At 55.3% G+C, this 13,596-nt stretch overlaps 1 protein-coding gene and 2 long non-coding RNA genes across 4 annotated transcripts; 1 reads left to right on the top strand and 2 right to left on the bottom strand.

Annotated features, from left to right (window-relative positions):
- Positions 1–68: 68 nt before the first annotated feature.
- Positions 69–5,877, bottom strand: LOC110258393 (USP6 N-terminal-like protein). Its single transcript, XM_021081682.1, has 10 exons — positions 5,779–5,877; positions 4,902–4,968; positions 4,619–4,699; positions 4,299–4,406; positions 3,078–3,187; positions 2,551–2,599; positions 1,731–1,851; positions 955–1,049; positions 714–779; positions 69–291 (listed from the first exon to the last, which is right to left on the bottom strand). The coding sequence occupies exons 3-10, from the start codon at positions 4,655–4,657 to the stop codon at positions 184–186; spliced, it is 696 nt and encodes a 231-aa protein (XP_020937341.1). The 5' UTR covers positions 4,658–4,699; positions 4,902–4,968; positions 5,779–5,877; the 3' UTR covers positions 69–183.
- Positions 5,878–6,300: 423 nt separating this feature from the next.
- Positions 6,301–12,720, bottom strand: LOC110258391. Of its 2 annotated transcripts, XR_002341140.1 has the most exons (5): positions 12,587–12,720; positions 11,541–11,689; positions 9,933–10,079; positions 8,760–8,883; positions 6,301–6,321 (listed from the first exon to the last, which is right to left on the bottom strand). It is a non-coding gene; the product is annotated as an uncharacterized LOC110258391 (long non-coding RNA). The 2 variants fall into 2 exon arrangements; XR_002341141.1 differs by lacking the exon at positions 11,541–11,689.
- On the top strand, positions 6,428–11,260 carry LOC110258392. The gene is made up of 3 exons (XR_002341142.1): positions 6,428–6,451; positions 9,167–9,243; positions 10,765–11,260. It is a non-coding gene; the product is annotated as an uncharacterized LOC110258392 (long non-coding RNA).
- Positions 12,721–13,596: the final 876 nt, after the last annotated feature.

The raw sequence follows: 13,596 nt of genomic DNA, 5'->3' as shown, positions 1-13,596 counted from the left end.
ATTCCCCCACCCTGGGGCCCTCCCTGGGGCGGGGGGGGGCGCATGCATGATCGGCTGGCCCAGGAGAGCCACAGCAGTGCCACAACCAGGAGCCAGCCCCATTCCTGCCACCTCTCCAGGGACCCTGCCCAGCCTGAGTCCTGGCTGGCCCTCCTCTGTGGCCTGAGTGGCCCAGGCTCGGGCTTACTCACTTCTGTGCAGCTTGATGATTGTATAGGCCATGGCTGTGAGCATTCGCTCCCCCTCCAGGATGTATACATCCCATAGTCTTAGTGTGAGTGAGAAAGGTGTCTGTGGGGACAGCAGGCCCAGGAGGGGCGGTTTGAGCAGGGCATGAGGTGTGTGGGGGGGTGTCCCAGCACAGGTTAGGAGCTCCCACTGCCTCTGGGTTCTGCAGTCCCACAGGCTGCCTCCAAAAAAGCCGTACAGCTCTTAACTGAGTGGACTGAGGAGGTCCCAGCCAGCCTGGCCTGTACCTCCACTGTCCTGGGGACAAAAGACAGCCCCATGCTCTGCAGGAGATATTCAGAGGAGCCTGGGGTTGACTGCAGTGTGGGCACATGCTTGCCCTCCCCCCAGCCTGACCCAGCCTTCCCTACAGGAGCCCAGGGGAAGATGGCTCAGCCTCAGGACCCCAGACGCCCCCTCCCCAGGGCTCTGGGCTTGCCTGGGGGGATGCCTCTTGGGGACCTAGTCTCCCTGGGTACACTTACCTGGTCAATAAAGCAATGTTGGAACCACAGCTTAGTATAAATTTCTGTGTACATGTATTCCTTGTCCTGACAGAGGAAAGAATGTTTAGGGCTGGCCTGAATGGCCCGAGTCCTCCCCGCCTGGGGACCCTGTGCAGGAACCCCCTTCAACCAGTGGATCCCAGCTCAGACCTGGCTGCACCAGGACAAGAAAGATGAAAGTGCAGGCAGGCCAGGCTCTCTGAGGGCTGCCTCTACTCACCAGGTGCCTCTTCAGCTTGGGAAGAGTCCTCTCCAGAATCTTATCATGATGGGCCTGCAATCTCTGAAGTTTTGGGAACTCCGGAATGAAGAAGCCTGAGAAGCCCCAAGGACCGCCCCCACTGGAAGTCAGAGGTGAGCCTGGCAAGGGCTTGTGTGTCCTGGGAGCCCAAGGCCTCCTCCCCAGGTAGTGACTCCAGTGTGCAAGGCCCACCCCAGCCTGGCTACATGGATCTTCCCAGACATGACTGACTGCCTTTGAGGCTTGGGGTGGCCCAGGGTTGAGAACCTGCTCACAGAGGCCCAGCTTGGCAGGTGCTCAGTGCTGAGCATCAGGCAGGTATCTGTTTCTGGCACAGCCCCTCCCCACTGTGGCTGCGGAAGGGGATGAGGACCCCAGTACTGAGGGGCAGGTTATGTGGCCCATGGGATGGGGGTTGGGGTGTGCATGAACATTTCCTGGGCTTGAGAGTTAGGCGGGGGAGGGGGTACAGCAGGGAGACACTGCCACCTGGGCCTCCTCTGATCAGGGGCTTGGGGTGGGGTTGGAGGTGGCCTGGTGGGTGGCAAAAGAGAGGCAGAGGGACCAGCAGGGATGGTGTGGTCTGGACAAGGACAGGGCTGAGGGCCATGGCTGTGGGACACAGAGGGCTGTGGGGGGAGCTGGTGCCCTTTGCTGATGGGAGATGGACCAAGCTAGTCCCTGTTAGCTGGGGGAACTCTGCAGGGAGACTCCTGTCGCTGAGTCACATCCAGCTCTCCAGGGTAGTCACCTACCATGCATGGCATGTCTTTTGTTGTCCATCAGTTGAGCCAGTGCCCAGAAAGCATTCTCCTCATTAAGAAACATGAGCAGGACAGCGACAATCTGGTTCATGCCATGGCAGTAGCCCACCTCCTGCAAGAGTCAGATATGGCTGCAGGGACCCCCTTGGAGGCCTCCACCACCCTCTCCCTGGCACTTGCTCCTCAGCTACTTACTGGATGGTCTCCCATTTGTGCCTGGGCACCATCCCATGGCCCCCTTTTTCAGACGAGGCATGCCGGGTGCTGAGGACCAGCAAGGTTTGGAGGTCCTGCCATGAGGGCAGGTGGGGGTTGCTTACAGGCATATGTGAGGCTTGGAGGGCCATGGTGGTGGTGGAGCAGCTGCAGACCCCACTTTGGTCATCCTGTGTGGTCATCTCAGCTGGTGCTCCTTGAGGGAATATTCTGGAAAGTGCAGGTGGGGTGCGGAGCCACCTCCAGGGAGCCACACAGGAGTTGGGTGTCTGGGAACTCTCATCCCGTTAAGATTCTGGTTCATGAAATGGCATCTTCAGGATTCAAACTCAAGTGTCACCACCATAGCAATGCTTTTTAGGCCCATGTGAACTTGCTATATAAACATTCCCAAGCTCATGGCTGGCACAGCCTAGGCATAATGTGCCATTTCTGTCCTAAAAGTGGGGTATGCACCCCAGCCATCCATGTCAGTTTGAGCAGAGCTCCCTTGCATCACCTCTGTGGCTGTTGGAGCTGGCATGCTGACTGGTGCCAACAGGCCACTTAAGAAGCAGGGCCACTGTGGGATGGCTGGCCAGGGGTGGGTACTCACTGTGTTGTAGACAGAGTAAGCTGTGAGCACATTGAAGAGGGCTTGCTGCCTGGAAAGGGACAATGGGGCTCGCTATAAACATAGCCTTCCACTGGTCAAGTGTGTGGTGTGTGTGGAACACTGGATGGAGCAAGGATCACTAATGTAGGATGGGGTGATAGCATTGCAGGTTCCATCCCACTTTACTTTTAGAAATGATGCAGATGGTCTAAAAAAGTAGACAAAGATCTAAATGAGGTGACATCTGGACCCATCTGACACTCACTCTAATCCTCTTATGTCCTTGTGCAGCCTGCTCTCTGCTGCCCAGGGACCCTCCCCTCCACACGGGGGCCTTTTGACCTATGAAGGCACAGCCAATCTCCCTCAGGGTGCCTGCCCTGTGCATTTTTACTTCTGCAGGTGCTCTGCACAGGCCCCACTCTTGCCACCTCAGCTCCAGCCTCATCCTCGAGTCTCCCCTCCCCAGGACCCCTGACCATCACCCCCTGCCCTCTGCCCAGGGACCAGTGGCTCAGCATCCTCACTTGATGCCATACCGCTCCTGGAACATGATATTGTTTTGGAAGGTGCGGCTCACGTCCATGTCAATATATTTGATGTCCCGAGAGTAGAGCCTGGCCTGCTCCTTCATTCTCTGTGGGTAGAGTCAAGGGTAGGGGATAGCGAGGTAAAAAGCCTAAAACTAACCAACTGCCACAGCAGAGCAGGTGCTGCTGGTTCAACACAAGTGTTTTCTGGAGAAATCTTCTTTTGCCTGTTTCTGAAGCCAGGTAGGGTCACAAGGGTGCCCAGGTCACAGCCTGTGTCCAGCATCACTGGGCAGGGGACGTCGGCCTGTGGATGATCAGCCTGTGGCTTCTCCAAGGCTCAGACCCCCACCCAATAGTGACACAATGACCAGGCCAACAGCCTCCCTCCTCCCCCAGCCCACACAAGGCAGTCCAGGATGACAGTGCTGCCACCCTGGCCCTGGGCTTATCTCCTGGGGCTTCTCCCAGGTGTGGGTGTCCCAGGGCAGTGGGGAGGCTGGGAGGGCAGCTGGGCCTCTGTCCCTTGACCCTCCCAGTCCCACCACATACAGGCTGGGTGAGGCAGAGGGCCAGAAAAGGAGCCCATGCCTGGTTTTCAGGACCTTTTGAGAGCATGAGGACCGAGTGTGATGCTGGCTCTTTTCCCACAGTGTCAGTGGATGCCCACCATGCTCTGGGCCTCTCAGACTGCCCATCATTGAGCAACTCGGACACCTGTGGCCACTATCACACCTGCTCCCCCTTCACTTCCCCTGATGATGCTGCTCAACCAGGTGCATAGAGCATCCACCCTGAGCTGTGGGACCTCGGGTACACTGGGGACAGGGGCTGAGTGTCAGGAACTGGCTGGGGGCAGGGACCTCTCTGGGTCAATGGTTTGAGACCTGTTTCTTGTCCCAAGTTAGTCAGGCCTGTGTTCATCTGGTCTGGCCATCTCCTTCCAAGATTTGTGTGAGGGTCTCCTTGCTCTTTCCTCCTGGCTTCTGTTCCTTTCTGTGTGACTCTGTCCCCCTCAGGTTTCTGGGAGGCCTTAGTGTGAAGCCAGGTGGTACCTGTCCATCTGTGGACTCAGTGACTGCACTGGGCCAGGGGGACTCAGTGAGGATGTGGGCAGGGACTTCCTGACAAGTGGGCCCTGGGCCTGTGAGCCTGGGAGGGGCCAGGAAATCTGGGGATGGGTGAAGGGTCCCTGAGGCACAGGTGGATGGGCCATACCTGGTATTTCCCTTGGTTCTCCACCTTCACCTTCTCCAGATCCAAGAGCAGAGACCACGCCTGTCCTCTCACCTGTGGGGGGATCCCCTTGTAGACTCGCCGGCGCATCTGCAGGAAAGAAGGGGCCCTAAAACAGGTGCAGGTGACACCTGGCACAATGGATGCTCAGGAGAAGTTGCCTCTGCCTGGACCTGGGCTGGTCTCTACATGTGGCGTGGGCATGTCTGGTCCACCCTGTGGTGTCCTGGGCCAGAGTGGCCAGGGAAGCCCCAGGGGACCCAGGGCAGCTCTCTTCAGGGTCAGGATGTTCAGGTTTCTACCTTTCGACTGCCCTGGTATTTACTCCAGTTCCTCAGCATCTTCACCCACTTAGTGGCTCGCCTAATGTCCTGGGCTCTTTGCTGGAAAAGGGGACATGGTGGTGTCAGCCAAGCTGCTAGCTTCCCTAGAGTGGCCCTGACTCAGGGCCATGATCTTAGAGGAGGCAAGAAGGCACAGACCCCTCACAGCCCAAGGACCCTTTGGCTGCTCTGGGGTCAGGCAGGGAACCACAGCCACACCCCTTGGCTACCTCCCACCAGCATAGCACAGATGGTTTCTCACCCTCGCCTTGTGGGTGCTGAGGCCATGGATGCTGAGGCCCTGGGTGCTGAGGCCAGGCTGTTCCCATCTGCAAGGCAGGAGAAGTAGAGCTGTGGGAACCAGGTGCCTGGAAACCCCTGCCCCTGCCACCCCCATCTTAACCAGAGACACCACAGAAACAGAGGAGGACCCAAGGAGGATGCCAGCTCTGGAGCAGACTGCAGCACCCCAGGTGGAGCCCCTACTTCCAATGGGGCTGGTCACCCCCTCTGCACTGTGCACCCCCACTCCTGACCTGACAGGTGAGCAGCATCTCCCAGAGCTGACCCAGCAACTTTGGCCCAGTCTCCCCTCACCCATCATGGCTGGGCCATGCCTCCTACCCTGTGTCTCCTGGCACCAGACAAGGGATGAAACTCCACCTGCCTCTGTCACCTACCCATGAGCTTCCAGGTTCTGCATGACTGTCCCCTGACCATCTCTCTAAAGCAATATCTCACTGCCCTTTGTGCTGTCCCCACATGGCCCCCTGTCTGGGCCCACTGCCCTCGAGACTTGTTGGCCAGGTGCCCCCTCCCTGTGGCCACGCTCTGTAGAGCCGCTGCAGACCAGCCTGGCCCTGACCCTGCTGGATGGATGCCCTGGGCTCTCCCCAGTATGGATGTGGAGGCCACAGAGCTGAGGCCCATGTTGGCCCAGCCCCCAGTTCTGCCTGTACTACCTCCCCTGTGCACTCTTGTCCAAAGTCTAGTGTGGACCTTGGTCCCCAGTGGCCACCAGGGCTAGAGGCCCTGAGCTAGGCTGAAGGGTCCTGCCTCCAGAGTTGATTCCCCAAATGCAACCCTCCCCAAGGAGAGAGGGAGGGGGTGTCCAGATGACTCATAGTGAAAATACTAACCTGTAGGTGACCTTGTAGCACGAGAGGTCAGAATCATCCCATGGGTCCGGGTCCGCTGGAGACCCTGACTGGTGCCCCTGAAACCCAGATGGTGCAATGAGATGAAGTTACATGCAGGTGTCCTTGGGTCGCCAGGAAATCTGACACAGGCCAGCATAAGACCCTGCCCTTACCTGCCCTACCTGTTCTGATCCTCTGGGACACATCTGCTCTGCTGCCTCTGCCACATGGGCTCACCTGCTCAACCTTGGATCCGACCTACCAGACATCCTGCCCATGGGCTGTGTCCATTCCTGGGCCTCACCTGCCCTTCAGGTGTGGTCTGACCTGGCGCTATAATTCATTGGGTGATGTACTCTCCTGTGATGATGATGCACCTTTGGCCTCACTGTTACCTGGCTGGCCCACCAGGCTCCTGTCTGTTCTTGTTCTACCGCCACAGCTTGCACTCTCTAGTGCTACTCCCTCTGGGCTCACTGCTCATCTTGGCCCTATTTCTGCTCGTTCCGGGCCAGCAGAGTCCCATCTTCACCATGTTTGATGCTGCAAGACAAAATCATTAATATTCCACTTCATGGAAGAGCTCCAGAGCACCAAACAGGTTTAAAGTGGGCTCCCTGTTGGAGGCTCCCCAATCTATCTGATCAGCAGGGGAGAAAACCGTGCTGCCTAGGTAGGTGACAACCCAAACATCCTATACACTTCCACTACATAGACCCCTCCCAGCAGCTGGGAGATCCTATCACAATGAAGATGATTGAGATGCAAGAAGGGGGCCCAGAGGTCCATGGAAATGGCTGTCCTGCAGCACATGGGGGTGCACTCCTGGCTCAGGTATGCCAAGGGGAGGGCAGCTGCCAGGTGGGGAGCTCCTGCTGGCTTCAGACAACCCACACAATTCATAAAATATGGAAGACTGATATAAGGCGGGTACAGAATATGGCAAACTCCTATCACATAGAAACGGGCAAGTAGAAGGGCAGAGGGCCGGATAGATATTTCCAAGTCAACCACTTTAAGAAGAACCCAGCAGGCACAGGAGACGTGGCCATTTAGCATCAGGGTATGCAAATCAAAGCACCAGGGGCTGAACGTCTCCCACTGGAGTGAATGTTATGATTAAATGAAGATGTGAGAAGCTGGAAACTTCTTATATGGCTGAAGGATTGTAAGTGGTGCAATGTCTAATGGAAAACAATCCTTTCTCCAAAAGTTAAATAAGCCGCTGATGACCCAACAGTTCTACTCCCAGATATAAACCCAAGAGAGAGGAAGACAGGGATGCAGACGTCTAAACATGTATGTTCATAGCAGAGCAACTCACAAGAACAAAAAGTGGGCCCCATCTAAGTTTTCCTTGGACAGATGGCCTGATGACCAGAATGTGGAGGAACATCATTCAACCAGAGAGGGAGTGAAACACTGCCACATGCTGCAACATGGGACAGAGATGATGCTCAGGAAAGAAAGAAGGCACAGAAGACTGCCTGTTTTGAGTTTCCAAGAGGAGCCGATCCAGCAGAGCATGCCCAGAGATACAGGAAGAGGTCGCAGTCCCAGGGCTGCAGGAGGCTGGTGGGAGTATCTGATACTAAGTTTTACGTGAGAGTAGTGGAAGGTGGAAATAGTGGTGGTTGTGCATGGATCTGCTAATACACTAAAAACCTCTCAGTCGTATACTTTAGCAATTGCATTTGATGTGTGAATTTTTAAGAAAAAGCTCTGAGTCAATTCCCCACTTTCTGGCCCAAGAGCTCTGAAGGTGGTGGAAGTTGCACAGGTTTAAATAATATCAGGTGCTCACCCAGCCAAGAACAGCCCTTTGCTCCTGCCCACTAAGCTCTTCCCTAACCATGCCCCTACCCCAGATGTGCCCACTGGGGAGGCAGATTGGGATGTGGGGACCAGAGGTCTCTAGGACAGGAGGCTCCCATCTGCTCCATTCTTCTTAACTCTCAGCTGATTCTGGCTGGTGAATCAGAGTAGAGTGCTAGCCTATCAGGAGGAGGGCAGGATTGGGGACAGGATGACACATTTGACCACAGGTGGCCACTGTGCTATGAGACCATCCCTAGGTTCACACTTGTGAACAAGTCACAGGGGGAAGTGGCTCATTTTCCCTGTTGATGTGGTGGGACACATCTGTTGTGGGACAACACAAAGAGGGTCTAGCCAATGGGGAACACAGCTGGGTTCTGTGGATCAGATGACACATGGAACGATGGGGGACAGCATGCTGAACTGGGTGAGGCTCTGTGTCCCCACCCCAGCTCACAGACCACATGTGCTCACCTAGCTGGGGTCTCTGATCTCAGGCAGGATGGATGAGCAACCTCTAGGATTTAGGCCAAAGAAGGGGCTTTGAGGAACAAGTGGGCCCTGGAGAGTTGCCTGAACTCAGACCTCCTCCTCTGCAGTTGCCCGGTGCTGCTCCTCGTCCCTCCATTCACCCCTCTTGACCTCCTCTCCTCTGTCTCCCTAATGTCCGCCTCCCAACACCACTTTTCCACATTCTCCAACATCCACACTCATCCACAATGGTCTCAATGCTACATTCTGCCCATTTCCCAGGGCCCGTGTCTCCTTCATCCACCTCCGCAACAGTCCTCCACGTTCCTCCTCCCATCCATGGCTCCTCCACCAGCTATTCATCTTCCACCTCCTACATCCATCTCTCCACCTGATCCAGCTTCCTTGCACGTCGACCTCTTCCTCCTCCTCCTGCATCCTCTCTCCTCACTACTCCTCCCCACCTTCCTTTTCTGGGCCAGTGGTCTGAGCTCAGACCTCAGGCTCCTCACAGGTATTCAGGCACCTCTGAAAGATCCCACACACCACAGATCCCTGAGTGGGCTGCATCTTCAGTTGGTTGGTGCTGAAGGTCCTTGTCACTTAGGCTACAGACCAGAGCACTCCAGGCTCCCACCAGAGGCCCCTGTCCCCTAGTGTCAGTATGTGGTGAGAGTGCAAGTCACACTTACTTTTGTGACCTCTCGCTGCTGGAGCTGTGCCTCTTTGGTGGAAATGCACCCAGGGATGGGGTGGGAGAGGTGGAGAAACGGGCGAGCGTCAGAGCAGGTCGGAGACCACAGGGCCTCCAACTGCCTGGGGACAAGAAAAAAGTGAGTGCCAGGCAGAACACAGAACTTTGGTCACTGTTATTCCAACAACAATAGGGCTGAGGCAGAGGTCACAGTTCATGCTGAGCCTGTATCTAGAGACTCATTATCTCCAGGGCAGGGCTGTAACCCAGCAGGACAGGATGGCAGGGAAGATGACAGGGGAAGCTCTAACCTGTCAGGTGATGGACTCGGGCATTTGGAAACTCAGGAAGGCTTGGTCCCCCAACCCTCACCTTGCTCACTCTTCCTCTCTCTATCCCTCTTAGGAGTTCAGGGAACATAATGATGTGGACTCCTAAGTTCCTGGGTTTGACATGACTCAGGCCAGCGATGGACCACCCAGGTAAGAGCAGCTCCCAGATTTCTCTGGGTCTGAGCATCAAACCAGTGGCTCACATGGGTACATTTTTAAGTGACACCACGTGGATCCCAGTAGATCAGGCTGTTGGCTGGCCTGGACCTGAAAATCTACTTCAGCCCCTTCTCCATCTCACATTCCTTCTCTTCCATCCACCTCCCACTCCTCCATCTCCTCGTGCATGGTCCTCCCACTCTCCCTCCTCCATCTACATTTCCTCCATCATCCCCCTCCCCATCCATCAAAATTTTATTTTCTTCTCACAGTCCTGTCTTTAATGCTCCTCATCACTCACCTGCTTTCTCCATCCTCCTGCATCCACCTTTTCTCCTACATCCATCTCTCCTCTGACTTGACCTTCCTTCCTCCCCATCCTCTTTCTCCTCCTGTGCCTGCATCCTCTCCCCCCTCCTCCTACAATCTCTCCCCTCCCTCCTACTCCCCTCTTCCACTTCTGGTCCAGGATTCTGAGCTCTGACCTCAGGCTCCTGACAGGGACTGAGGCACCTCTGTCAGCAGCCCACATTTCACAGAGGCCTAAGGGGACTGTGCATATGGTGGTTGGTGCTGGGTGTCCTTGTCACCTCAACCTCAGACCAGAGTGGTCCAGGCACCCACCATGGGCTTCTTTACTTGAAGTGTCAGTAGGGGCTGAGGGTACAGCTCTTGCTCACCTTTCTGATTTTCACTTTTGGATGTGGGCCTCTCCTCAAGATGGTAACGAGGTAACCAGGCGGGTGTGGGGATCAGGTGGGTCAGAGCAGGGCAGGCAGGTGAGTGAGCGTCAGAGCAGGTCAGTGACCACGAGGGCCTCCAACTGCCTGGGGACACGAAGCAGAATGGGTTCAGAGCAGCAGATACAACTCTGGGGTCTCTGCCATTCCAACCAATATGGTGCCCATCCCATTGGCCGGGAGCATCACTGACTTCTTGACCTGAAAAGTGACTTTCTTTTCTGGGAGGGTCCTCTGTCCACACAGGGGAGCATCAGCAGGGGGAGATGGAGACTGGCTGTTCTGGAAACTTGCAACCAGCTGGTCCACCAACCCTTCTTGCACTCCTCCTCTCCCCTGCCTGATAGTAGTGCCAGGAGAATTCTGATGTGGACCCTTGCCATTGGACTTGAATCAGGCCAGCTATTTCATACCACCTTGTCCTCACCCAGCTTCCTGAGGTCCCTGGGACTTAGCATCAACCCAGGGTCTCAGTAGGGTACAAGCATTGCAGGGACCCCATCCAGTCCCCAATAGAGCTGGTTCTGGGCTGGCATGGACCCCCTGCTCCCCGCTCCATCCATCCATCTGGGACAAAGGTCAGATGTCTGGGTCAGTATTAAGCACATAACCAAGGAGGTTATCCTCTCCAGGGACAGGGCTGTAACATGGCAGGAGAAGTTGACAGGAGCAGGTGTCACCTGGCAGGTGAGGGACCTGGGCAAATAGGTCTTCACTAACATTTGGACCCAACTCTGACCTTCATTCATTCCTCCTCTCCCCTCTCACTTAGGGTTTCCAAGAAAGTACTCAAGTGGACTCTAAGCCCTTGCAGTTTGACTTGACTCAGGCTGGAAATTTGCCACCCAGGCCGCACCACGCTGCTGGATTTCACCAGGTCCAAGCATCAAACCAGAAGCTCACTCAGGTACACCCTTTAAGAGACCCCACACAGCTCGCCATACCACCTGCTCTGGGATGGCCTTGACCCCTGCTTCCCCTCCCTCCTCCTCCATCTTTCCTTCAACCTCTTCCATCCATCCATGTCCTCCTCCTCTGTCCTTTCCTCCCTCTCCTCTATCTATTCCTCTTCATCCTCCTGCTCTTCATGCTCTTCCTGATCCATCTTCCTTGCATCCTCCACCTCTCCTCCACTCATGTTTTCTCCTCTTCCTCTCCCTCTTGTGCCTACTTCTCCCCCTCATTCACCTTCTCCCTCCATCCTGCTGCATCCACCTTTTCTCCTGAATCCATCTCTCCTCTTGCTAGACCTTCCCATCCTCCGCCTCCTCCTGCATCCTCCTGCACCTCCTTCAGCCTCACCTGTCCATCCTTCTCCTTCTCTTCCTTTTCTGGACAAAGCTGATCTCTAACCTTGGGCTCCTTGCAGGGTGTCGGGCACCTCTGGCAGCAGCCCGTAGTTCATGGAACCCAGAAGGGGCTTCATGCTCAGGGATTGGTGCTAGAGGTCCTTGTCACCTTGACCTCAGACCCATGTGCTCCAGGCACCCACCACAGTCCTCTTCCCTTGAGATATTGGTAGAGGGTGAGGGTGCAGCTCAAGCCCACCTTTCTGACACTCCCTGTTGGATGTGGGCCTCTCCTCTCAAGATGGTAAGAAGGTAAGCAGGTGGGTGTGGAGATCAGGTGGGTTCGATCAGGGCCAGAAGATGTGCAGGCTTCAGAGCAGGTCAGTGACCACAAGAGCCTCCACCTGCCTGGGGACATGAAGCAGAGTGGGTTCCAGGCAGCTGGCATAACTGCAAGTTCATTCTAATTCCTCACAATATTGGGCTAAGGTCAGAAGTAAGGGTCAGTACTGAGCCCAAAATGAAGGAGGTCATCCTTTTCAGGGAACAGGGCTGTAACCTAGCAGGGGAGGATGACAACAGGACAGGTGTAGCCTGGCAGGGTGAATAGACTTGGGCACATGAAAACTCAGGAACACCTGGTCCCTAACCCTGCACTTTCTTCATCCTCCTCCCCCTCCTCTCCCCTCCATCTTGGGTTCCCTGGTGGACCCTAAGTCATTGCCATTGGACTAGAATTAGACCAGCAATTTCCCACCAGTCCTTCCCTAGCTCCCTATGGTTAGCGAGTTGCGCATTAAATTAGGATGTAAATCAAGTATACTCTCTAGCACTCAAACTGGAACCCAAGACCAAACTCTCAGGGATGGCCTGGACCCCCTGCTTCTCCTCCACATCCTCTCCATCCACTTCTTGCACCATCCATCTCCTCCTGCTCAGTCCTCCCCCTCTTTTAACTCTTCCTCCTCCATCAGTTGCCTAACACTCCTTCCATCTTTTTTCTTCTTTCTCTCACTCCTGTCTTCATTTTCTCGTCCTCACTCACCACTCCTCCCTCCCTCATCCTACATCCAACTCTGGTGTAGCTGGACTTTCTTTCCTCCCATCCTTCTCCTCTCCTGCATCTGTTCCCTCCCTCCTACTCTGAACCTTTCTTTTCTGGGCCAGGTGTCTGAGATGCAAGCTCTGTGCTTGGTGCTGGAGGTTCTTATCACCTCCTCCCCAGCCCTGAATCATCCGGGTACCCACCCATTGACCTCTGTTCTTGAGGTGTTGGTATGGGGTGAGGGTGCAGCTCCTGCTCACCTTTCTCACTTACTGTTAGATGTGGGCCTCTCCTTTCAAAATTGTAACAAGGTATCCAGTCGGGTGGGGGATCAGGTGGGCCAGAGAATGTTGGGCAGACAGATGAGCAGGCGTCAGAGCAGGTCAGTGACCACGAGGGCCTCCAAACTGCCTGGGGACACAAAGCAGAGTGGCTGTCAGACAGCAGGCAGAATTGTGAGTTCACTGTCATTCCCCCCACAGTGGAGTTGATGTCAGAGATCAGGGTCAACATTGAGTGCATAACCAGGGAGGTCATCCTCTCCAGGGACAAGGCTGTCAGGAGAAGGTGACTGGGGCAGCTGTAGCCTGGCAGGCAATGGACTTGGGCATATCAACCCTCAGGAACACTTGGTCTCCTATCCCTGACCTTCCTTCACTCCTCCATCTTAGAGGTTTCTGGGAGGATAGTGATGTGGACCCTCAGTTTTGCCTTTGGATTTGAATCAGGACAGAGATTTCCCACCCAGGCCTCACCCAGCTGCCTGAGGTTCCCTGGGTCACAGCATCAAACCAAGGTGCTCCCTCAGGTACAACTTTAAGAAACACCATTTGGAACTCAATACAGCAGACCGTGGGCTGGTCTGGACACCCTGCTTCTCTTTCACTCCCCTCTCATCTCACCTGCATTCTCTTCCATCCACCTCCATCTCCCCACTTCTCCTCCGCTTCCTTCCTCTGCTATTCCCCAACCATCTGTCTTTTACTACCTCACCCTCCTGTATTTTATACTCCTCTTCAATCATCTCGTCTTCCTCCTTTCTCCATCCAATTCTGGTCCAGCTAGACCTTCCTTCCTCCCATCCTTCCCCTCTTCCTCCTCCAGGACTTGGATTCTCTCCCCTCCTTCCTCCTCCCCCTCTTCCCTTCTGGGCCAGGAGTTCTGAGCTGTCACCTCAGGCTCCTCAAAGGGACTTGGGCATTCTGGCCCTCAGGGGTGCTGCATGCTCAGTGGTTGGTGCCGGCAGTCCTTGTCACCTCAGCCCCAGACC

This window comes from Sus scrofa, unplaced genomic scaffold, assembly GCF_000003025.6.
Source record: "Sus scrofa isolate TJ Tabasco breed Duroc unplaced genomic scaffold, Sscrofa11.1 Contig1960, whole genome shotgun sequence".
NCBI lineage: Eukaryota > Metazoa > Chordata > Mammalia > Artiodactyla > Suidae > Sus > Sus scrofa.
This window is presented reverse-complemented; position numbering and strand designations above follow the sequence as displayed.